Source organism: Rhinatrema bivittatum, chromosome 2 (genome assembly GCF_901001135.1).
Source record: "Rhinatrema bivittatum chromosome 2, aRhiBiv1.1, whole genome shotgun sequence".
Taxonomy (NCBI): Eukaryota; Metazoa; Chordata; class Amphibia; order Gymnophiona; family Rhinatrematidae; genus Rhinatrema; species Rhinatrema bivittatum.
In genome coordinates this window covers 811,867,253-811,893,120 of record NC_042616.1, presented here as the reverse complement: position 1 = coordinate 811,893,120, position 25,868 = coordinate 811,867,253, and the positions used below count along the sequence as shown (strand labels likewise).

General features: G+C 50.9%; 1 protein-coding gene across 1 annotated transcript; it reads left to right on the top strand.

The window, feature by feature from the left end:
• Positions 1-762: 762 nt before the first annotated feature.
• On the top strand, positions 763-23,990 carry FOXH1 (forkhead box H1). Its single transcript, XM_029587217.1, has 4 exons — positions 763-1,061; positions 19,671-19,775; positions 22,791-22,991; positions 23,553-23,990. Exons 1-4 carry the CDS (start codon positions 786-788, stop codon positions 23,988-23,990), a joined length of 1,020 nt encoding a protein of 339 aa, XP_029443077.1. The 5' UTR covers positions 763-785.
• The last annotated feature ends 1,878 nt before the right edge of the window (positions 23,991-25,868 follow it).

The following is a 25,868-nucleotide window of genomic DNA, read 5'->3' as shown; positions in this document are numbered from 1 at the left end:
GTGCCCCTCCCCCCGGGGTCGCAGGGCTGATGGGGGATAATCGGGGTGTCCGGGTCCTCAGCTCCTGCGCCCTGTTGGTTCGTGTAAATTCAGGGTCACCTCTTTCCTTTATGCCTTATCAATAATAATAATTTGGATCTATACAAAGGGGATCCTAAAGTGGTTCAGTCAGAGCAGCAGGGACAGCCACAGGCAGCCACCTCAGGGGTGCAGGGCCTAGCGCTGCCTCTCCGGGTGCTGTATTATCCTGTCCCAGTGCAGGGCTCCCTGTGCAGGAGAGAAGATGAGAAGCTGCTGCAGGGTTAGGAGGACTTCCCATCCCTCTGCGAGCAGGGCTCTGGGGAGTGTTTGGATTTTGCTATCCCATGCCATTGCCATCCATCACCAGCTGTGAGCTTGTCACCCAGTTGGGGGACTGGGCTTGTCCCCCCTTCTGTCCTGCTCTCTCTGCCAGTCCCACCCCCAGCTTCTCACCTTATTCAGGCAGGGCCTGAGCCCTCCTCCATTTCAGCTCATCCCAAATCACCAAGATTAACATAAAACTGTTAATTGTTTGTCCTCCAAATCCCTCCCGCCCTCCCCCTCTTCAAACCAAGCCTTGGTGCCAGCAGTCTGTGCTCCAGTGGAGCTGGGCCACTGATTCGCATGATAAAGGCCTGGGGGGTGGTGGTGGTGGGGGGCGACCCGCTCAGACCCCCCCCCCCCCCTCCCAGATCCCTGCCTGGCTGGAGTCCACCTTCACCTTCAGAGAGCCTCAGGCCCTCCCAGTGCCCTCTCCCCTCGAGATGGCCAGTGCGGGCCATCCGTCCTCCTGCTGCCTGGGGGAGGCGAGTGGGGCTCCCGAGAGAGGACCGGGCTCGGCCCTTGCAGACAGACGAGCCCTGGGTCCTGAGAAGGAGCAGGCAGACGTTGCCGGAGGGGGACGGGAGGGCCAGGAAGAGGAGAAGAGCAGGAGCAAGAAGAAGAACTACCACCGCTACGCCAAGCCCCCCTACTCTTACCTGGCCATGATCGCCCTGGTCATCCAGAGCTCGCCCGAGAAGAAGCTGAAGCTCTCCCAGGTAAGAGGGAGCCTCTCCGCGGCTGCGCCGTTTATTACCTGCCCCCTAGCTTACAAATTTCAGAAAAAAAAACCAAAACGTACAGCACTCAGGAAGCAGAGAAAACTTAATCAGAAATGTATTCTACCCCCACCCCAGGTCCTTTCTTTCTTGCGCGCATCTTTTGCCCAGGGTTTCATTGCACGGCAGAAACTTTGCGTTAAATTCAGAGGCATTGGAATAAAGCGAATTAAACGCGCACAGATACCGCCCGGGCATTTAGGAGGAAGAGGCCGGGCACCGGGGGAGAGCATTTCAGCTGGGCCCCCTCCCCCCACCCGAGGGATCGGCCCGGGCTCTCTGCATCGGGGGCTCTAACTCGCCTTTCTCCCCGGGTGGCCTCTCCTCCTCCGGGCAGAGCGACCAAGGGCCAGCACCTTAACGCGGTGCAAACGAGCAGCCGTCGGGAGATGCAAGGGGGGGGGGGGGGCGGCGGTGTTTTACAGAGAAAGCGATTGCCGGGGGAAAAAAAATAATGCATGCACTTTCAGGGAGAGCGTTATTATTCTGTACATAAGGAGGTATCTCAGCAGAGACCGGGATGCAAAAGCAAGGACCGGACCGGGTGAAGGATCACAGAGGAGATAGGGGGGGGGGGGGGGGGGGACGACGACTGGTGCTGGATATCTCTCCGCGGGCACCGGTGGGGGGTGGGGAGGGCAGAGAGGAGAAGAACGTTCAGAAGCTGCCACACTCCCTGAGGTCCCTCTGTTGTGGTCCGGCGGTAAATATGGGATGGCTTGGGGGAGGGGAAGCTGTGCTGACCCTTATCGGGACCCCCTGCGGACTGCGGGCTGACATATGTGACCTAGGAGGAAAGTGGCCAGGGCCGAGGCGGGAAGGAAGGAGTTTAAACCAAACAGGGGCTTGCCTGCTATTTAAATTACTCCCCTCCCCCCCAGGGATTAATAGGTGCCGGAATAAAAAGAGAGATGACTTAAGAATAAGACCAAAGGAGGAAAGAAAAGGGCCAGGAGAGAGGTATCCCGATGATCCTTTCTTAATTTTTTTTTTTTACCCCGCGTTCCCAGTTGATGCTCAAGGCAGCATTATTTGCAATAGGTCCCCGCCCCGGAGAGCTTACAGTCCTGAGGTAACAGGAGATAAAGTGACTCGGCCAAGGTCAGAGGGCGTGTCCGTGGGATCTGAATCCTGGGTTTCCCCATTTGCATCTCCGGCTACCGTTACAAATCCAAGTCCATGGGGGGGCCAGGGCCGCATCCAGCAGGAGGGCCACATCCAGCAGGAGGGCCACATCCAGCAGGAGGGCCGCGTTCCTGAGGGCAGAGCAGAGACTGCACCCCACCCTCCTCAATATCTCCTGAGAGTGAGCACCACCCTCATAGGAGAAGGGGGAGGGAGAGAGGCAGGCTGGGTGGAGGGGAGGGCAGGAAGGAGCCTTCGATAACTCTCCCAGGGTCCCCAAGCCTGTCCACAATGAATATGCAGGAGAGAAATGAGCGGATACCGAGTCTCCCTGGGATGCACATTGTGTGCCAGAGCCCCTCCAGTTCTCTTAATCCGGGCTCTCCGACGTGGGCTGCGTTTGCCCGGGCAGGATTTCTCGGGACTGCTCTGGTTGGCACCGGGAGTGCCCCTGGGGTCGGCGCCAGCCTGTAAAACTAGGAGCTGGGATGGGTGGTGGCTGCAGAGTCCGGTTTTTATTTCTTAACTCGTCCCCACCCTGGGCAGACTCCTTCCAACCCCTGCCCCCTCTGCGGGAACTCAGTCAAATCCCCCGGGTGGGTGGCCCCTGACTGGGAAGGGCCGGGTCCTTTCACCCCCCCTCCCATGGCTTCTTGTGCTAAAACTGCTGGGTCTTGGGCAGACTCTTAACCTCTTCCTCCACTCGCAGAGGAGTCTGTGTGGAAATCCTGCCTGCTCCGCCCTGTGGCGACTTCGGCGCCCGAGCTGGTGGCCCCTGACTCCCTGGCCCCCGTGAGCCATCCTCCTCCTGCCAGGGCCCCGGGAGGCTCCGCCCTGCCTGCGGCCCGGGCTCCTGCCAGCCCAGGTTGCCTTTCTCAGACCGAGGGTGCTTGAGATTTCATCCTGCCTGAGGCTTTCATTGCTGCTACCACAACTTATTTTACCTATTTATTTATTTGGAGTTTCTTCTATACCGATAGCCGTTCGCACATCGTATCGGTTTACATACAACTAAGAACTTGTGGGCGTAGCCCTTACAAAGAACAGTAAAAAGAATGTGGAAAACAAATATACAAGAGATAAATGTAATTAATTACTCTATGCAACAATATACAAGGGATATATGTGTATATACTAATAGGGAGTATGAACAAGGGATTCTTAGACAACAATACTAATAAATAAATCATAACGAGAATAATTATGAAGAAGGTGTCATGTTACTAGCAAAGGATAATCTTAAACTATACAGGGTTATCATAATAAAGTTAGTAACAGCCATGATGAGCCGGGTAAATCAGAGATTCAAATAGTGTGTCGGGGGAAAACAGCATAACGGAGGTAAAAGGGTATGGGAGAGAAAAGGAGGGAGAGGGAAAATGCAAGGGAGGGCATACAGAGGTAGGCGCGAGTGGGGGGTCATGGGATGCAGGGAGGGGTGAGAGTCAGATGCATGAGTTATCTTATCGGTATCCTGTTGTAGGGTCTTCTTCATTGGGAGGGGGGAGCATGTGGGTAGGCCTGTATAAACAACCAGGTTTTTAGTTTTTTTTTTAATTTAGGCGTGGAGGTCTCAGTGCGTATATCAGGGGGTAGGGAGTTCCATAGGGTGGGGCCAGCAATTGAAAATGCTCTGTTCATGGTAGAGGTAAGTTTGATAGTTTTGATAGTTGGCGTACGGAGGGTTCCTTGTAGGGTGGGGCGGGTGGGTCTTATGGAGGTGCGCGCGGATGTAGGGGCGGGGTGATCCAGTTGAGGTTTTCATTAGTCAGACTTTTATGTATAAGGGAGAGGGCTTTATACAGTATGTGCGATTGTATAGGGAGCCAGTGAAGATCAATAAGTGTAGGTGTGATGTGGTCCCTTTTTTTGGAGTTGGTGAGGATACGTGCAGCGGCGTTTTGTAAGAGTTGTAAAGGTTTGGTGTGCGTTGAGGGGACGCCAAGGAGGAGGGCTTTACAGTAGTCTATTTTAGAAAAGATAATAGACTGTAGAACAGTGCGAAAATCAGAGAAGTGTAGTAGTGGTCTGAGTTTTTTAATCGTTTGTAGTTTGAAATAGCAGTCTCTAATGACAGCATTGATAAAGGGTTTGAAAGAGAGTTGGTTATCAATTATGACACCAAGGTTGCGAGTGTGTGATGAGAATGATATCGATGCGTGTGAGAGAGGGATTGCTGGAGGTGGCTGCTTGTTGGAAATGATAAGGAGCTCAGTTTTTTGGGGGTTGAGGGCAAGATGCATGTCTGTGAGGAGTTGGTTAATGGAGGAAAGGCAGGATTCCCAGTTTTGTAGGGCAGTTTGGAGGGAATCAGAGAAAGGGAAAAGAATTTGCACGTCGTCTGCATATATAAAGTGCTTGATACGCAGATTGGTGAGAAGAGTGGTAAGGGGAAGTAAGTAAATGTTGAAGAGGGTAGAGAAGAGGGAGGAGCCCTGGGGGACACCTTGAGGGAGACTGATAGGTTTGGATTCAGTGTTATCAACTAGGACAGTGAAAATGTATTTACTTATTTATGCTAATGTGATCCAAGTATCTCATGTGTTTTGTTAATGTACGAACTTCTGTTTTTTTGCTGTTTTCTTGTGCATTTATTATGAAGGTTCACTGTGTAAGTTCCTCACCAGGCGACTAATAATAAATAAATGAATAAAGATGAAACTAGAGGGGAAGGGGGAGAGGGAGGATAGAGGGAAGGAAGGAGGAGGGGATACTGGTTAGAGGCCTGGGCTGAAACCAGCCAAGCCGGGGATCAAATCCTTCCTGTCCCACCCGAGGCTCCCTTGTGAACTTGGGCCGCTGGCATTATCTCTCCTTGCCTCAGGTAAGCTCCCGGGGGAAGGGACTTACCGTACCCGAATGCTAGCAATGCTGCAAGCCGCTGTCTCAGCATCTTTTGGAAAGGTGAAGCTGAAAACCCAAAGTTGTTGTGAAGCTGGGGGAGAGGGGTGAGAGGCTGCAGGGAGGGGAGGGGGAGAAAAGCCGGAGGGAAGAGGGAGAGGGCAAGGATAGGAAGAGAAAAGAACAGTCAAAAAGCAAAATAACAAGCACAAATACAACAAGAGCTAAAAAAAAAACCCAAAACATTTTAGGCAAACCTCTCCCCTCCTGTCACCTACAGATGTCCCCAAATATTTCCAGGACTGCAGCTGCCAGCTGGAAACGCTGAGATCCTCTATAACAGGGGCCCGGGGCCCCCAGGAACCTTTCAATCTATACAGGATAAGGGGAGGGGAAGTGCAGAAAGAGGGGGATGAAAGGAAGGGGTGGGAAAGCGGAGAGACAGCTGAATGGAGTGGAAGAAACTACAGGATGAGTGGGAACAGATGTGGAGGGAGGTTGAGGAGGGGAAGGGCATAGAGAGGTGGATGAAGGGGAAGGGGAGAGAGGAGAGGAGGGAGGTAAAACAACTAGAGGGGAAACTGGAAAAGAGATGGAGGGAAGGGAAGAAAGTAGAGGGACATGGAGTTAGAGGTGGAGAGAAGGAAGGGGACGTGGGAGGGAGAGGAAGGGGGAGAGAACTGGAAGGAGGGGATTGGGAGAAGAAAAATAGAGGTGAGAAGGAGGGAACAAATTTACAACATTATTATCTCCCAGTGTAAACCCTTAACAGAAGGCATGGGGGTAACCTGCATGGAGTGGGAATTACTACCCTTAACAGAAGGCATGGGGTAACCTGCATGGAGCGGCAGTTACTACCCTTAACATAAGGCATGGGGTAACCTGCATGGAGCAGCAGTTACTACCCTTAACCAGAAGGCTTGAGGGTAACCTGCATGGAGCAGCAGTTACTTCCCTTAACAGAAAGCTTGGGGGTAACCTGCACAGAGCAGCAGTTACTGCCCTTAACAGAAAGCTTGGGGGTAACCTGCACAGAGCGGCAGTTACTACCCTTAGCAGAAGGCTTGGGGGTAACCTGCACAGAGCGGCAGTTACTACCCTTAGCAGAAGGCTTGGGGGTAACCTGCACAGAGCGGCAGTTACTACCCTTAGCAGAAGACTTGGGGGTAACCTGCATGGAGAAGCAGTCACTTCCCTTAACAGAAGGCATGGGGGTAACCTGCATGGAGCGGCAGTCACTGTCCTTAACAGAAGGCATGGGGTTAACCTGCATGGAGCGGCAGTTACTTCCCTTAACAGAAGGCATGGGGGTAACCTGCACGGAGCAGCAGTTACTACCCTTAACAGAAGGCATGGGGGTAACCTGCATGGGGAAGCAGTCACTTCCCTTAACAGAAGGCATGGGGTAACCTGCATGGAGCGGCAGTTACTACCCTTAACAGAAGGCATGGGGGTAACCTGCATGGGGAAGCAGTCACTTCCCTTAACAGAAGGCATGGGGGTAACCTGCATGGGGAAGCAGTTACTACCCTTAACAGAAGGCGTGGGGGTAACCTGCATGGGGAAGCAGTCACTTCCCTTAACAGAAGGCATGGGGGTAACCTGCATGGAGTGGGAATTACTACCCTTAACAGAATGCATGGGGGTAACCTGCATGGAGTGGCAGTTACTGCCCTTAACAGAAGGCATGGAGTAACCTGCACGGAGCAGCAGTTACTACCCTTAACAGAAGGCATGGGGTAACCTTCATGGAGCAGCAGTTACTACCCTTAACAGAAGGCATGGGGTAACCTGCATGGAGCGGCAGTTACTACTCTTAACCGAAGGCATGGGGGTAACCTGCATGGAGCAGCAGTTACTACCCTTAACAGAAGGCATGGGGGTAACCTGCATGGAGCAGCATTACTACCCTTAACAGAAGGCATGGGGGTAACCTGCATGGTGCGGCAGTTAATACCCTTTATAGAAGGCATGGGGTAACCTGCACAGAGTGGTAGATACGTCTCTTTCTCACAGGACAAGCAGGATGTTAGTCCTCACAAATGGGTGACATCGAGGATGGAGCCCACCACGGAAAACTTCTGTCAAAGTTTAAACAGAACTTTGACTGGCCCCTACTGGGCATGCCCAGCAAGGCACTGACCCTGCAGCCAGCAGGGGTCTCCCTTCAGTTTTCTTTTTTCCGCGCAGCAGTTGCCACGCGGTGAAAGGAGCTCCCTTACCACGTTCCTGACAGGAATTCGGTACTTTTCTTTCCGAAGAAAATTTGCCCCTCAGGGGTCTCCCTTCGACAAATTTTTGTCACTTTTGCGGAAACCGGTAAGTTTTTGCCTTTTTTCCTCGACTACCGTCGAATTTGGCCCTCGAGGCCTGTTGGCACTTACCAAGCCCGCGACTAAATTTGGCCTTAAGCCATGGCGACGGGGTTCCGTCGATGTCCGGATTGTACCCGGACTATGTCAATCACAGACCCCCATAGGGTTTGTGTTTTGTGTTTGGGTAGTGAGCATGATGTCCTGACTTGCACCAAATGTGCCCTAATGACACCTAAGGGTCGCAAGGCCAGGATGGAGAAGATGGGTCTCCTCTTCCATGCACCCACCCCAACGCCATCGATAGCATCGACGTCATCGGAACCGGCACCGTCGAAATTGCACCACCATCGTCAACCCTCCGGTGACCGGCCACCATCGATGACTTCTCGGCCGTCGACTCCTGTCCCCTCCCCGGATGGGCGAGGAGACCGGAAGGACAAGCATCGCCATCGACGGCACAAGTCTCGGCCTGTCGAGGATCCACAGTCATCGACCTCTGAACAGGCCGAACCACCGACTAAGAGGCCTCGATCAGACTTGGCACCGTCCACGTCTCGTTCGCAGGCATCGAGGAAACCCTCACCCTCTCCGGGTGTGGGAGCCGTGATCCCATCGGTTACAGTGGTCCCTCCGGCTCTGCCTCAGCCTCCCTCTCCCGTCGAGCCGGGTATTGTTACCCCTGGTCTCCGGGCTGAACTGGACCGGCTGGTCCAGGAGGCCATCGAGAAAGCGATGCAAAGATTTCAACCTCCATTGGCACCGGCTCCGGCACCGATTCCGGCACCGCCACCGGCATCGACCCCGGCACCGACTCCGCCACCGAGGAAGGAACCGACCACCGAACCTTTGGTGGAAGCGCTGGCACCGCTACTACAACGTATGGAAGCACTTGTACATGCACTTCCATCGATGATTCCAGTAGCACCGACAGCGCCATCATCTCCGACTGGATTTTCATCGGCGGGAGAAACACCGTTCTTGATTCCCCCTTCCGGGGTGGTCCCATCGGTGCCTTCTCGTATATCTCCACCGATTTATCCTTCGGCTCCATCGATTCCAAGACCGGCACCGACTCCATCGACAGCACCGAAACCCTCGATGCCGTTCCCAGTGCCGATTGTACCACCGGTTCCTCCAAGGTTTCCTTCGATGCCTTCGGATCCTCAACCAGGTCCATCGGGGCTTCAACCCCCAAGTGATCCCTATGATACCTGGGGTGATGATACATCTTCTGACACAGATTTACCATCACCGCCTTCTCCTACAGAGAGTAGAAAAAGATCTCCTCCAGAGGATCTCTCCTTTATTAATTTTGTAAAGGAGATGTCCGAAATTGTACCTTTTCAGCTGCAATCTGAGACCGATGACAGACACCAGATGATGGAACTGCTTCAATTTTTGGACGCCCCAAAAATCATCGCTTCCATCCCCATTCACCAGGTGTTTCTCGATCTCTTAAAGAAAAACTGGGAATCTCCTTCATCTGTATCACCAGTTAACAAGAAGGCTGACTCCACATATCTCGTCCAGTCAGCACCAGGCTTTCAAAAGCCTCAACTGGATCATCGCTCTGTTGTGGTTGAGTCCGCACAAAGAAAGGCCAAGCGTCTAAAGCCACACTCCTCCACTCCGCCTGTCAAGGACAATAAATTCCTGGACAGTGTGGGACGGAAAGTGTACCATGGAGCTATGCTGATTTCTCGCATAGCCTCATATCAACTCTACATGACGCAATATAACAGAGCCATCCTTAAACAGATGCAAGATTTTGCTGACACATTACCTGACCAATACCAGCCACAGCTTCAGGCCCTTCTTAACAAAGGGTTTGAAGCGGGGAAGCACGAGATCAGAACGGCTTATGACATCTTCGATGCCTCCACAAAGGTTTCGGCTACTGCCATCTCGGCCAGACGTTGGGCTTGGTTAAAGTCATCCAACCTTCGCCCAGAGGTCCAGGATCGTTTAGCGGATTTACCCTGCTTAGGGGACAATTTGTTTGGAGAACAAATTCAGCAAATTGTAGCTGAATTAAAAGATCACCACGAGATGTTGAAACAACTTTCTTCTGTTCCGTCTGAGGTTTCCTCCAAACAACCACTTAAGAAGGACTCTAAGAAGTCGTTCTTTCGGCCACGCCGTTACTACCCTCCATCGGCCAGGCCTCGTCCAGCGCGATCCTCTACTAGGCCTCAGCCGCGTCAGCCTAGGAAACAAAGGCCTACTGTAGCCCCTCCTCCTGGGCCTGCGGCTGGCCTTTGACTCCCCTGTAGGGAACACATGCCAAACCCCTCTTCCAGACATTCCTGTAGGAGGTCGACTGTACCATTTTCTACAACCTTGGTTGCAGATCACCTCAGATCAGTGGGTGCTAACAATTATCGCACAGGGTTACCACCTCAACTTCATAACTCTTCCGGCAGACTCCCCGCCTCTTCAAGCGTGGAGTCTATCCACCCATTTGGCTCAATTACAACAGGAAGTATCTCTTCTTCTGCAATCAAATGCTATAGAACCCGTTCCTCCCTCTCAGCGAGGCAAGGGATTCTATTCCAGATACTTCCTAATACCAAAGAAATCAGGGGGACTACGTCCCATTTTGGACCTTCGAGCCCTCAACAAATACCTTCAAAAAGAGAAGTTCAAAATGGTAACCCTAGGCGCGCTGCTCCCTCTGCTACAAAGAGGGGATTGGCTGTGCTCTCTCGACCTCAAGGACGCTTATACCCACATTGCGATCACACAATCCCATCGCAAGTATCTGCGGTTTCTAGTAGGCCACGACCATTATCAATACCGTGTCCTACCTTTCGGTCTGGCTTCTGCCCCACGAGTCTTTACCAAATGTCTCGTAGTGGTAGCAGCATTCCTCAGGAAGGAAGGTGTCCACGTCTACCCCTACCTGGACGATTGGCTAATCAGGGCCTCCACCCAACAGATGGCTCAATCCTCCCTAAAATTGACAATTCAAACACTCCTTTCCTTAGGGTTTCTTGTCAATTACGAGAAATCTTGCTTAGTCCCGTCTCAAACCTTATTCTTCATTGGAGCAGACTTGGACACCTTACAGGCAAAGGCTTACCTTCCTCTTCAGAGGGTCCACACCCTAATGTCCCTGGCTCGCCAGCTCCAGTCTCAGAACACTGCCACGGCTCGCCAGTTCCTCATTCTCCTAGGACACATGGCATCCTCGGTTCAAGTCACTCCCATGACCCGACTAGCCATGAGAGTAACACAATGGACTCTACGACACCAATGGATTCAAGCTTTTCAGCCTCTGTCCTCCATAGTCACAGTCACACAAGCGCTGCGCCTATCCTTAACCTGGTGGACGACTCAGGTCAACCTCCTTCAGGGCTTACCTTTTCTTCCACCGGATCCGCAAGTAATCCTAACCACCGACGTTTCTCACATCGGTTGGGGAGCCCATGTGGACGACTTTCAAACCCAAGGGTTATGGTCCAAAGAGGAAGCCGAACACCAGATAAATTTCCTGGAACTTCGAGCAATCCGCTATGCGCTCCGCACTTTCAAAGATCATCTCTTTCATCAGATAATCTTAATCCAGACGGACAACCAAGTGGCCATGTGGTACATAAACAAGCAGGGAGGCACAGGCTCCTTCCTTCTGTGTCAGGAAGCTGCGCAGATCTGGGCGGAAGCCCTCTCCCACTCCATGTACCTCAGGGCCACTTACCTGCCGGGAGTAGACAATGTATTGGCAGACCAGCTGAGCCGTGTCTTCCACCCACACGAGTGGTCACTCGATCCTCTGGTAGCGACCTCTCTGTTTCACAAGTGGGGTTCTCCCCGCATAGACCTCTTTGCGTCCCCTCAGAACCACAAAGTGGACGATTACTGCTCTCTCATTCGGAGCCAGCACTCTCGGCCGAGGGATGCATTCTCCCTCAAGTGGACAACCGGTCTGCTCTATGCATTCCCTCCACTCCCTCTTGTGTCAAAGACTCTCATGAAGCTACGCCAGGACGGAGGAACCATGATCCTGATAGCACCTTACTGGCCACGCCAAGTATGGTTTCCAATACTCCAGGATCTCTCCATCCGCAGGCACATTCCTCTGGGAAAGGACCCGCATCTGCTCACTCAAAACGACGGATGCCTCCTCCATCCCAACCTCCAAGCCTTGTCCCTGACGGCATGGATGTTGAAAGGTTAGTCCTTCAACCATTTAACCTTTCAGATTCCGTTTCTCGAGTCCTGATAGCTTCACGAAAGCCTTCCACAAGAAAGTCTTACTCATACAAATGGAAAAGGTACACATCATGGTGCACTTCTCAGTCCCTTGATCCCCTTTCCTGTCCAATCTCCGAATTCTTGGACTATTTATGGCATCTCTCTGAATCAGGTCTTAAAACCTCTTCTATCAGAATGCATGTCAGTGCGGTAGCCGCCTTCCATAAGGGTATTGGGGGTAATCCTATTTCAGTGCAACCCCTAGTAACACGCTTTCTTAAGGGCTTACTCCATCTAAAGCCACCCTTGTGTCCTCCGGCCCCATCCTGGGACCTTAACCTGGTTCTTGGTCGTCTAATGAAACCTCCTTTCGAACCTCTGCACTCCTGTGACTTGAAATATCTCACTTGGAAAGTGTTATTCCTTTCGGCTGTTACTTCAGCTCGCAGGGTTAGTGAATTACAGGCCCTAGTTACCTATCCGCCTTACACTAAGCTCCTGCAGGACCGGGCGGTACTCCGCACTCACCCTAAATTTTTACCTAAGGTAGTTTCGGAGTTTCATATCAATCAATCTATCGTACTACCTATCTTTTTTCCCAGGCCCCACTCCAACTCTGGAGAGCAGACCCTGCATACCCTAGACTGTACACGGGCTCTAGCTTTTTACCTAGACCGTACAGTTTCTCACAGGAAGAGCACTCAATTATTCGTCTCTTTCCATCCTAACAAGTTAGGACAACCTGTGGGTAAGCAGGCTCTTTCCTCCTGGTTGGCGGACTGCATTGCTTTCTGCTATGAGCAAGCTGGCATCCCTTTTCAAGACCGTGTTAAAGCACACTCTGTGAGGGCCATGGCGACGTCAGTGGCACACCTTCGATCGGTGCCGCTTCCTGACATCTGCAAAGCTGCAACCTGGAGTTCTCTCCATACCTTTGCAGCCCACTATTGTTTGGACAAGGCTGGAAGACAGGACTCCATCTTCGGCCAATCTGTCTTGCGTAACCTTTTTCCAACTTGATGTACCAACACCCTTCCACCTTCCCGGTAGGGTGCGGATGCCCTTTCCCAAATTTTTCCTCAGTTGTTGTGCCTGCTGCACACCGTCGGGTACATTTGGTGCAAGTCGGGTCATCCTCAGCTCGGTACTCACCCATTTGTGAGGACAACCATCCTGCTTGTCCTGTGAGAAAGCAAATGTTGCTTACCTGATGTAACAGGTGTTCTCACAGGACAGCAGGATGTTAGTCCTCACGAAACCCGCCCGCCACCCGCGGTGTTGGGTTTGTTTTGTTTTTACTTTCTAGGCACTGCCTGTAGCTTTGAAAATCAGACTGAAGGGGGACCCCTGCTGGCTGCAGGGTCAGTGCCTTGCTGGGCATGCCCAGTAGGGGCCAGTCAAAGTTCTGTTAAACTTTGACAGAAGTTTTTCCGTGGTGGGCTCCATCCTTGATGTCACCCATTTGTGAGGACTAACATCCTGCTGTCCTGTGAGAACACCTGTTACATCAGGTAAGCAACATTTGCTAACTGCCTCACTGGGCTGACTGATGAATCTTTCTGTTTTTTATTTTCTGTCATTTGCTTTGTTACTCTAATCTTTCCTCCGGTCTGTCTTCTGGATCCTTTTCCTCCTTTTCTTTCCATTTGGCCCTTCCTTCTGTGTCTCCTCCTTTCTCCATCTCTCCCTCCCCTCTCACCTCATTTACGTTCTCTCCATCATCTCACTTCTCATTTTCCTCTCCTCCCCCTTTCTCTTCCTCCTCCCCTTTATCTCTCCCTCCCCCCCATCACTTTCTCTCTCTCAGCCTCCTGCTCGACTCTCCCATCCTTCCTCCTCTCTGGCCCTCTGCTACACTTGAGCTCCCCAGCCTTCCTCCCTCTGACTATCATCTTTCCCTCTCAGTCCCTCTCCTCCTGCCTTTGTCTCCCCCCCCCCCCCCCCTTGACTCCTCTTCTTCACCCCCCTGGTGCATCTCTCTGCCCGCTGTAGGCCAGGCCATGCTTCCTCCTTCCTCCCAGCACGGAGCATCTTCTCAGGCTCTGCTGTTCCTGCCCCTCCGCTCTTCCTTTTCTGTCTTTCACTGCGACGGCCAACCAGCTCCTTTCTTCTGCCACAAAGGCAGCTCTCCCCTCCTCTCCCTCCTTTTGTACTCCAGGGCCCCAGCAGAGCTCCTGTTGCACCTCTGACTTTTCCAGTCTTTGCTTTCTGTGTGTGGCTGCATCCTCCAGGCATTTTAGTTTTTTGGTAAATATCCTCTTTTTTTCCATGGGGGAGGACTTCTTTTCCTGTGTGCGTGATCAACACGCCTAGCCACAGGATGGGGAGACGCGGCTCTCCCGCCTCACAGCGAGCCTGGACACACGGGAGCAATGATCTCCTCCCCGTCTCCCTTGCAGAGCTCTCCGCTCCCTTGCAGAGCTCTCCGTGGACGCCGCACGCGGGCTGAATCAGCGTTCGCCAGCCTTTCCAATCCCAAGGCACGGCCACATAAACGCACGTGCTCGGTGGCGCCCCGCGCCGCACAGGCAGACAGGACGGAGATGGAGAGGACGCACAGGGCCCGGAGACGAGTCAGGGAAGTGCCGAGAGCCCCACCGGTCTCGCTTCCAAATTGTAGAGCGAAGGGGGCGAAGATACACGCGAGCTCGTCATCACAGGGCGCAGTTCCCCGGATGTTACAGGTGCAGGAGAATGGAGAAGTCATCACCCACGGGGCTCGCTTAGCTGCCTTGGCTGTCACATGTGGCTGGCAGAGCTCCCTCGCTCTCTCTCTCTGTCTCACTTGGTCTGGGGATAAGACACAGAGAAGATGTGGAGGGGTAACGCATTTGCTGCACGCAGCGGACGCCGGCTATCCGTGCCCTGCACGCTGCCCGTGAATTGCCCGACCCCAGGCCTCGCGCTGTAGCTTAGGAGGAAGAGGCACGCGTGGTCGCACGCCTTCCCAGAAAGGAGCCGAGGGTGAAGCCCGGGTGCGCCCTGCAGGGGCGACTTTTCCACGGCACCCCCGATCAGGATCAGAATACACCTCGGTGCTCATCTGCGATCTGCTGGAGAACAGAATAAAATGCCAACACGAAGGTGTCGCTTTTGCTGAGGAAGCCAGGACCAGCATTTCCGTGCTTCCAGAAGGGCTGGGATGACTGCGGAGCCGGGTGCTTAAGGTCCAGCGCCTGCCTCTCTGTGCCGGTGATTGACAAGCTCACCTAGACTCGGATGTTCGCGGAGGGAGCCTCACGTTCATAATGCACAGGTTCTTTTTTGGTAAAACCTTGCCGCCAGAACGGAAGCTGCAACATCTGCAGCCGAAGGTGTTTGCGCTTTTCAAGAGGGTCACGCGCCTCCACAGCTCTAAGTACAAAATACCTTGGATCGTACCTGTAAGGCAGCTCAGGCCTTACAATGCAGTGGACTGGTGCATTGGTTAAAATGAGGAGCTTTCCAGAGCAGGGAGGCGCTGGAGGTGGGCGCAAGGTGTGGCCCCTCTGGTTTAATCTGTTCCAGGGCTGCAGAAGGGTCTCTTACCTCCCCCCTGCAGGCACCAGAGGCAACCCCCAACAAAAGTGGGGTTACATACCTGTTGGGTATTATTGTAAACATGGGCTGCTTGCTATTTGTAGATGAGCATTTAACAGTTAAGCACCTGCTGCACTTAGTTTTTTTAAATACAAAATATGAGTGCAAATTGTTGCGTGAGCTCCTTTGCTGGTATTTGACAAAACTGGGCAGGCCAGTAAGACTTGCCCTGCAGGTCGGATGCAGCCGGTGGGCCATAGTTCGAGGACCCCCTGTTGTCATGAATTACAAGGTTCTTCTTTACTGCTACCGGTGGCAGGAATGACTGCCCTAATGCAATACAGCTGCAAAGCTGGCAACCAACTCCTCAGTCAGTCCTGGATTTACAGTTGCTCTCTTGTAAGCGTCCTGTGTCGGCATTATAAATGCACAGAGAAGAGAGAGCTGGGTCAAGTATATGAATCCGTGTGTTCTTCTATCCAAAGCGGAAGAATCATAACTGAATTGAATTGAGGCTCAGAAGAAGAAAAAGAATTCGAATTGAAAAGAGTTTCATTTAGTGTAACAAAGTATATTGGTAATTGTGTGTTTAGGGGATAACAAATGAATTGAGAATAACAGAATAAGAGAATTACATTGTATTATTTTTTATTGTAACATTGTTAAAGTGATGTTTTAAGAAAAAGTGTGTTCATAACATGGTGTTTAGTTGAATGAATGAGTGAGTGTATGGAATGTAGGATGTTTTATGTATGTTTTTAAATAAATATATGGAATAAAATATGTAAAGTATTTAAAATGTGAATACGGGTATAGTGTTTATAAGCCCTTAGCCAGGACTGGTTCATTACTCGTGGTCTGGAGGAAGCCAGCTTGGTGAAGGGACCGACTGTGTGTGGCCACTGGAGGATCCTCAACCCCAGAGGAAGGCATCCAACAACTCTGGAGTTAGAGAAACGTAGATTCAAAGGAAGCAAGAAGCTGGACAGTGTGTGTGGGGCAGGCCCCAGGTGAGGAGACCAGGAGCCGCCTGCTTGGGAAGGGTTGCAAGGAAGAGCTGGGCATTTATGTTTTCAGAGAAAAAGATGAAATTTCATATTTCAGCGGACTACTTTTGGTATTGGTGATGACGCAATGGAAGTCCATGGATGGGGAATGGCATAATATCAGGGACCGTGGCTGAAACGTGGGCAGCTGTTAGGGATTGGGAACCTCTTAAGATTCACGGCTGGCATGAAGCCAGCCACCAAAAACTGGAAACCAGATTTAGAAGCAGGGCGCAAGCTAGGCCAAAGTCAGAAAAGAGGAAAGCCAGAGAGATCAGGAAACAGACAGGAATACAGGATGTACAAAGGGGCAAACAATGAACCAGCCAAAGACAGGGAAGAAATACCCTAGCCAATCTGGACTGGTTCCTGCTGGGCCAATCAGAGAAGAGCAGACAAGGCAAAACACAAACTTGCTATGCTAGAGAAGCCAATAGAGATGTGCATTCGTTTCAAAATGAATGGTAATCATAACCGAAGAGAGCAATTTAATTTTGGTTCATTTTGCCTCAAAATAAATGCATAACCCCTTCAAATTTTCCAAAACAAATAAAAAAAAAGTCAACAAAATAAAAAAATGAATACAAAATAAACCTAAAATGAAAAAAAAAAAAAAACTGAAATGGAAAAAAAAAACAACCCTCCTTGCACATCCCTAGAAGTTAGAGGCCACATATCTTAGCCAGGGAGAGTGAGCCTTGAAGCCTACAGGGTTCAAGTCTGGCTGCTGCCTAGCAAGTAGGGACAAGATATTTAGGAGGAGGATGCCATTGAGGTCTATGGAGGTGAATGATGTAGGAAAGAGATATTTAGGAGGATGATGCCATTGAGGACTATGAAGGTGAATGATGCAGGGAAGAGATATTTAGGAGGAGGATGCCATTGAGGTCTATGGAGGTGAATGATGTAGGAAAGAGATATTTAGGAGGATGATGCCATTGAGGACTATGGAGGTGAATGATGCAGGGAAGAGATATTTAGGAGGAGGATGCCATTGAGGTCTATGGGGGTGAATGATGTGGGGAAGAGATATTTAGGAGGAGGATGCCATTGAGGTCTATGAAGGTGAATGATGTAGGAAAGAGATATTTAGGAGGAGGATGCCATTGAGGTCTATGGAGGTGAATGATGTAGGAAAGAGATATTTAGGAAGATGATGCCATTGAGGACTATGAAGGTGAATGATGCAGGGAAGAGATATTTAGGAGGAGGATGCCATTGAGGTCTATGGAGGTGAATGATGCAGGGAAGAGATATTTAGGAGGAGGATGCCATTGAGGTCTATGGAGGTGAATGATGTAGGAAAGAGATATTTAGGAGGAGGATGCCATTGAGGTCTATGGAGGTGAATGATGTAGGGAAGAGATATTTAGGAGGAGGATGCCATTGAGGTCTATGGAGGTGAATGATGTAGGGAAGAGATATTTAGGATGGTGATGATACTGAGGTCTATGGAGGTGAATGATATGGGGAAGATATATTTAGGATGGTGATGATACTGAGGTCTATGGAGGTGAATGATGCAGGGAAGAGATATTTAGGAGGAGGATGCCATTGAGGTCTATGGAGGTGAATGATGCAAGGAAGAGATATTTAGGAGGAGGATGCCATTGAGGTCTATGGAGGTGAATGATGTAGGAAAGAGATATTTAGGAAGATGATGCCATTGAGGACTATGAAGGTGAATGATGTAGGGAAGAGATATTTAGGAGGAGGATGGCATTGAGGTCTATGGGGTTGAATGATGTGGGGAAGAGATATTTAGGAGGAGGATGCCATTGAGGTCTATGGAGGTGAATGATGTAGGGAAGATATATTTAGGAGGAGGATGCCATTGAGGTCTATGGAGGTGAATGATGCAGGGAAGAGATATTTAGGAGGAGGATGCCATTGAGGTCTATGGAGGTGAATGATGCAGGGAAGAGATATTTAGGAGGAAGATGCCATTGAGGTCTATGGAGGTGAATGATGTAAGGAAGAGATATTTAGGAGGAGGATGCTATTTAGGTCTATGGAGGTGAATGATGTAAGGAAGAGATATTTAGGAGGATGAGCCATTCAGGTCTATGGAGGTGAATGATGTAAGGAAGAGATACTGTTTTTAAGAGGGCTCCATACTGCCTACGAATTGGGGAATTCTGAAAAGAATTCTGGCAGCCATATTTAACTGGATCCTCCAAAATGTATTCTTTAAATTATTTTTCTACTTATTCTTAGAAATATGAAGGACTTCAAAGGGGCGTGGGATAAACACTGTGGATTCATAAAGTCTAGAGAATGTGAATGAAGAGAAGAGGCAATGGGTGGCTTGCTTGTGGGAATGACGGCTACTACCTGGAGATTAATATCCTTATTCAATAAACATACACACAGTTAATGCAACTCCAACATTGCTCTAAGCTTCAACGGCACGAAGAAATGTGGAAAAAAGAATTTGCATCCACAAAAAAGCAGGGGAGTAGCTTGCTTGTTATGGTGGTAACTACCCCAAATCAAATAAGCCTGATACTTCACTTTCAATGCACATCCAGCATAGCTCTCTCCTTCAATAGCAGGGAAAATGAAGAAAAGATGATTTATATTCAGCATCAACCAAGAAGGAATGAATTACATAGTCTGGGTAAACAAATAAGCATGGGTATAGCTTGCTTGTTACGGTGGCTACTACCCCGAATCAATTAAGCCTGATACTTGACTTGGAATAAGTATCCAGCGCCGCTCACTGCTTCAGCAACAGAGGGAATTAAGTAAAGAGGATTTTTATTCAGACAACCAACAATGGCTGAATTGCACATGCAGGGTAAACAAATGGGAGTAGCTTGCTTATTACGGCGGTTACTACCCCAAACCAATTAGCTAGATACTTCACTTAGATGCAGCTCCAGCACTGCTGTCCGCATCGATGGTGGGAGTGGAAGGGAATTGGAACCAAAAAGTTACCAATAAGAGTCCTGACCTCAGCGGTCAGAGTAACAGATTATGAAAACAAATAGGTGTGAAAGCTTGCTGGGCAGACTGGATGGGCCGTTTGGTCTTCTTCTGCCGTCACTTCTATGTAAATAATTTTCTAGATGACTTAATAAAGGGATAGACCGCTCTGTATTACTCAATCACATTCAGGCTGAGTACATTGGAAATATTGTTTCATTCCAGTTTGTTTTTTTCATTTTCGGATCCGCTTTTATTCTGATTATGCCCGAGTTGCATGACTCACATGTTTATCCTAAATGTGTACCTGGTGACTCTTACATAGTGCCTGCTGTTTTGCACAGAACATATTAGCTCATATCCTAGCCTATTTCAGGTTATGTGTAAGATTAAAGATGAGTTAATGGGAGAGCCATAACCGAAATACAAATTCTATATGAGAAAAAAAGCGAATCATGTTTCATGTGACCGTCTGTAAATTTCCATAGCAAACTTGTAAGCTGTGTATCCATCATACCCCATGGTATATGCCTATATACCCAGATCTTGGAAGGACACTGACCAACTTGTTTCCTTTTCAGATTCTGAGGGAGATCAGCAGCCTCTTCCCTTTCTTCAAAGGAGATTACCAGGGGTGGAAAGACTCCATCCGCCACAATTTATCCTCCAATGACTGCTTCCAGAAGGTAAAAGAAATGAAGTTGGCCCTAGAGTGGATGAGATAAGAGTAGAGAAGAAGTGACATTCATGTGGAGGCCTGGGTTAGATCTCAGGGTGGATGGGATTAAGACAGGGGTTGTACGGGACTGCGCTGGATATCCGGTATAGGTAAGTGCCGGGTTGGGATGACAGGGAGGGAAAATAAGTTGTATGTAAGGATCTGGCTTGGGTCTCAGGTAGGATGGGATGAGTGGTGTGTAAGGTTTTGTGTTGGGTCTCTAAGAAGCAAGTAATATTGTATGTAACCCCCATCTCGGGCCTGTCCCAGGAGCGAGGGCCACATTCTCAATACTGGAGCTAAGTCCTAGACTTCTCTCTAATTGCCATGAATGTTGGACCTCTGCTGGGGGAAGAACAAGACTCCAAGGACCTTGCTTCTTATATGTGTCATCTCCTAAGTGCCAGTAATGAAGCTAGGCACACTAATGGTGTTCCAGCATAAAATGTTACTGAAGTCATAGTTGAACGTGAATAATATGGCACTTGGTTCAAATTCCTCTGGGTATAGGGATGTGAATCGTTTTTTGATGATTTAAAATATTGTCCGATATATTTTAAATCGTCAAAAATCGTTAGAGGTGATATATAATAGGAATTCCCCCGATTTATCGTCAAAAATCGTAAATCGGGGGAAGGGGGAGGGGAAGGGGGAGGGCGGGAAAACCGGCACACTAAAACAACCCTAAAACCCACCCCGACCCTTTAAAATAAATCCCCCACCCTCCCGAACCCCCCCAAAATGTCTTAAATTACCTGGGGTCCAGTGGGAGGGTCCCGGTGTGATGTTCCACTCTCGGGCCACAGGGTGCGTTGATAGAAATGGCGCCGGCGCTACCTTTGCCCTGTCATATGACAGGGCAAAGGTAGCGCCGGCGCCATTTTGGTTCCTGTCCCCCGACGTCACGAGCGTAGGAGATCGCTCCCGGACCCCCGCTGGACCCCCAGGGACTTTTGGCCAGCTTGGGGGGGCCTCCTGACCCCCACAAGACTTGCCAAAAGTCCAGCGGGGGTCCGGGAATGACCTCCTGCACTCAAATCGTGTTGCCGTACGGCCGGCACCATTTTGCAAAATGGCGCCGGCCATATGGCCATTTTGCAATACGGCAACACGATTCGAGTGCAGGAGGTCGTTCCCCGACCCCCGCTGGACTTTTGGCAAGTCTTGTGGGGGTTAGGAGGCACCCCCAAGCTGGCCAAAAGTCCCTGGGGAGTCCAGCGGGGGTCCGGGAGCGATCTCCTACGCTCGTGACGGGGGACAGGAACCAAAATGGCGCTGGTGCTACCTTTGCCCTGTCATATGACAGGGCAAAGGTAGCGCCGGCACCATTTCTATCAACGCACCCGTGGCCCGAGAGTGGAACATCACATCGGGACCCCCCCACTGGACCCCAGGTAATTTAAGACATTTTGGGGGGGTTCGGGAGGGTGGGGGATTTATTTTAAAGGGTCGGGGTGGGTTTTAGGGTTGTTTTAGTGTGCCCGAGAGTGGAAGATCACACCGGGACCCCCCTACTGGACCCCAGGTAATTTAAGACATTTTGGGGGGGTTCGGGAGGGTGGGGGATTTATTTTAAAGGGTCGGGGTGGGTTTTAGGGTTGTTTTAGTGTTCCGGTTTTCCCGCCCTCCCCCGATTTACACGATATTTAAAAAAACAAAACTGCGACGATCCGATTCCCTCCCCCCCCAGCCGAAATCGATCGTTAAGACGATCGATCACACGATTCACATCTCTAATCTGCAGAATACAACTGAAACCTGTGAATCTGTGCTCCCTTAATCTGCCCCTCAGAGTGCCTTCTTTCTCCCTGGACGTGTAGGTGATGCCTCTTTATTGGACTAACTTAATACAACAGTGGTGAACTTTGGAGGTTTATCCTCTCTTCACCAGGTCAATGAAGAAACGGCAATGACGAGAGGATAGCTTTTGAAAGCTCGTCAAAGATGTATTAACTTAGTCCAATGAAAAGGTCTCACCTACAGCTTATTTGTTGGTCCTTAATTTTACCTATTTATGTGGACTAACAACGGCATCCACTATTCTTTTCTTCTTGAATGAAAAGTGAAGCTGCCCTGGGATCCATGGTTCGCTCTTGAATTTTTCAATTAACTCCTCTTCTCTCTCTTGTACCTTATGAGCACCTCTTAGAGAGCACCAGGGTGCTGGTGTTTTTTTGCCTCTCTCCTCTTAGTTATGGTACCAGCTGGATTTATTCTCCTTCTGCGACCAACTGCCATATTGGCAATGGAATCTCATGGACTGAGGGACTTAAAAAAAACCAACTAATCTCTTCTGTCTCGGGTAGAAAGGGTGAACAAAACTTCCTCCCAAAAACAATCATACAATGAGTAAACAACTCAGAAAAGAGAAACGGAATTATCAATCACTGACTGTGAGTTGGAAATATATCTCTTAACTGACTAGGACTCCTCAGCCAAGGCTTTGGGATTTACTTAAGGGAACTCAACTCCAAAATAAAAATTCCAAACAGACATCAGGGATCACTTGCTAATATGCGAGCAGGAATAAAGCATTGCAGCAGCCTACGATGGGGATGCTGTGGCAGAGATGGAGCATTCCTTTTCCTACTGGCCATACTCTTCAGTAGGGATTCCAATAGGGCCCTCCATGTATGAGGTTCTGTGTTGGATTTCCAGCTGTTTGAGGTGGAATGGTCTGGAAGCGTTTGAGTTAGGCATGTTTAGGGGTATAAACTGGGACTCAAGCTTGGGTTAGCATGGAAGACTAGGGTTAATCTTGGTTGACCATGAAGAAGGGACGAGTGAGGTACAGTGTAGGTAATATGATGTAAAGATGAATGAATGATATGAACTGGGATGAGTAAAATTCGCCTAGGTCTTGGAATGGTTGTGATACATGAGGGTTGATGTGGGGCAATGAAGAGGGAGTGTTTTGATGGAGAAGGGTTAGTGTCATGGCAGGCAAGGCTTATAACTCCAGCTTCTCTTTGGTCTCTTCCAGGTTTTGAAAGATCCAGAGAAGCCCCAGTGCAAAGGCAACTACTGGACAGTGGATGTGACTCGCATTCCTCCAGGTGCCCTGAAGTTACAGAACACCTCCATCACTCGCCAGGACCAGAACGTGTTTGCTCATGATCTTGCCCCGTACATTCTTCATGGAGAGCAGTATAAGAGTTCAGAGGCAATATACCACCAATATGTGGCCAGAGGGAAGGTCAGTTCTCCATCTCTGAGTACCAAGGCTGCCTTATCATGTGCCAGTTTGGATAAAGAGGACAACTCTCTGGAAACTAGTAACCCCAAACTCGATAGCTCCTTTGCTATTGAGTCCCTGCTTCAACATTTGCACAGTGTGGACTTGCACAGAAAACCCAGGACTCATGAGAACTATCCCCACTATGTGATGCCTTTGCAAGAAAAGGCTTTGGAACATTACCACCAAGGAAGCAGTGAAGCATGCAGCACATCACATTTCCTTCATACTGCACCCACCGCCACTACCCTGCCTCTGAGACTGCCAAGATATTCAGCCAACGCCTCTGTTGACCCAAGGCCATATCCCTCTTGGAGGCCCTCTTGCAGTGTGGGATATTTGGTCAGCTCGCCTGCAGATTCAAGAGCACCGTCGTCTTCCTCCAGCATCTCCAACATCTCCTCCATCAGCTCAATCTCTGATGATGAAAGGGAGACCGAGAGCCAGAGAAAGCAAGCAGAATCCCATAAACAAGCTGCCAAGCGCGCAAAATTGGACTATGCCAATGAGAAGGGCAGCTCCAGCTCTGACTCGGAGGACTCTGGAGACTTTACGCCAACTGAGCCCCCCAAGAGGGTCCCGCTGCTGCCGTGGGAGCTGCCAACATCTTACACTAAGTGCGTCCCCCCCAATGTTGTGGCTCCCCCCAGTGTGAATCCTTTCGTACCGTTCGCCGCCATCCCGAGCCTGCCCTGTTTCAGCTATAGGCCAACCACGTACATCAACCCAACGTACTGGGGTCTCATGCCAGGGCCAGCTACCCCTGGGCAGCAGAGCCTCCGGCCCCCCCTTCTCATGGACTTGGACAGCATGCTGCAGGTCACCCCGCCCAACAAGAGCGTCTTCGATGTCTGGTCGAGTCACCCGGGGGACCTGCTGCACCCGGTCTTCTTCAGTCAGCAGGCCCCCTCCAGCAGCGCTACACTGACCAGTTACAGACCCATCTGAAGGGAAGCCGGGGCCCGGGAACAAGTTTTCTACCTGCTGGGTCCTTCTGTGTCGAATGCCAACGTTTGCGCTTACGGGTTTGAAAAGCCGAATGTGCAATAAGAATGGACAGAATGAGAGTGGAGCAGCACTGGGCAAGGCTTCCTGGGGGATGCTGGGTAGAAGGGGCAGGTCAGAAAAATGAGTGGGAATCCGGGCGGGGATCCTGGGAGGTGAAGTCCTGTCACGGTCACTGAATCAAGAAAACTTAAAAGCGGAACGAGGGGTGGAAAGTTGGCTGCTTGTGTAAATGCCTCTCAGCCCGCAACGGATAAGGGAGGAGGGCAGGTCCCTATCACCCCGGGCTGTCAGGGCAAGTATGGAAAGGCAGAGAGTGAGCCTGGCTGGGGGGGCATCTCATGTCAGAGAGGTGGGGGAGAGGCATTCCTTGCCTCTAGCTGTCTCGGCCTCTGCCTCTAGCTGGCTCATCCTGAGCAGCCTTCAGTTCCTTGGGGTAGACGTCCATGGCCTTGGTCTCCAGCGCCACGCCTGCTTCGTAATGATCATTTTCACAACACGGTAATGCGGTAGACGATGGCATGGAGCAGGTGAGGGCGGAATTAACGATCCAAACGATTAGGGGAGATCTGATGGAGACGGGCAGCCGAGTCCCACAGAGGAGGAGATCTTCAGGCTATGGCAGCAAGGAGGAAAGAGAAGCTCGGAGGAGGACCTGCGAGCCGGTGCCCACCCTGAGGGGGGGGGGGGGTGCCGACTCCCGCACAGGCTTCCTGCTGCCTGGGAAGCCCGTGCGAGGGGCAGGGCCTGGGAGCGCATGCCGATGGGCACGGTGCCGGGTTTCTCTTTTTCTTGTGGCTGCTGCGGCCTGGACATCTTTGGAGTCACGGGGCCCTGGATCAGCCAATTTGGACTGGAGGGGACCCAGATAGGAGCCAAGGGAGGGGGGGTAGCACGGAAAAGAGAGAGAGGGTGGATGCTGTAGGGAAGAGGGGATACAGAGAATGGGGAGGGGGGGGCAGATGCTACTGAGTATGGGGGGAGGAGGGGCAGATTTCGGATGGGGACAGAAAGACGGGGGGATAGTGGGGGAGGGAGAGAGGAGGAAAGCTGGGTGACAGAGAGAGAGAAGGAAGGGAAGTTGTACAGAAGGAGAGAAAAAGAGGAGGATTCTGAGTGGGGGAGGAGAAGGGGGGAGGGGATACAGAGAATGGGGGGGGCAGATGCTACTGAGTATGGGGGAGGAGGGGCAGATTCTGGATGGGGACAGAAAGACGGGGGGGGGGGATACTGGGGGAGGGAGAGAGGAGGAAAGCTGGGTGACAGAGAGAGAGAAGGAAGGTGGGAAGAGAGAGAGGGAAGGGAAGTTGAACAGAAGGAGAGAAAAAGAGAGGAGGATTCTGAGTGGGGGAGGGGATGCAGTGCCACAGCCACCACTGAAGGAGGGACAGCTGTGCCAGAGGTGCCACTGCTGCTGAAGGAGAGAGCGCTGTGTTGGAGCTTCCCCCCTCATTCGGGTTGGGGTGCAGAAGAACTGGGTCCCAGCCCGGCCACGCCCACGATCCGGCAGCCTGCAGGGTCACTTACTCCTGCTTCCTTCGTCCCCTCCTGGTTTCCTGCTCATCAGCTCACTCCTTGCCTCCGCTCTGGGGGCAGTGAAGGGGCAGGGTTGTCTGTACTACGGCAGCTTCCTAACCTTGTTCCTACCCCCTTCCCCTCTGGACCTGTCCCAGATGTGCTGCTTGCATTCCGTCACCTCCTCCTCGCTCCAAATTCATATTGTGATCCCTTCCCTTCTGACCGCTTCCCCTTCGAAGCCCGTCGGACACCGAATGCTTCTCTTTCACTCGGTGGGTGCGCGTTTGAGTGTGGAAAGCCTTT

What these genes read in the sequence shown, in the direction of transcription:
- FOXH1 (XM_029587217.1), top strand. Translation starts at nt 786, where the DNA reads ATGGCCAGTGCGGGCCATCCGTCCTCCTGCTGCCTGGGGGAGGCGAGT. An exon ending in CCAATGACTGCTTCCAGAAG is followed by an intron (nt 19,776 to 22,790) that starts GTAAAAGAAATG and finishes GGTCTCTTCCAG; the next exon opens with GTTTTGAAAGATCCAGAGAA. An exon ending in CAATATACCACCAATATGTG is followed by an intron (nt 22,992 to 23,552) that starts GCCAGAGGGAAG and finishes TATGCCAATGAG; the next exon opens with AAGGGCAGCTCCAGCTCTGA.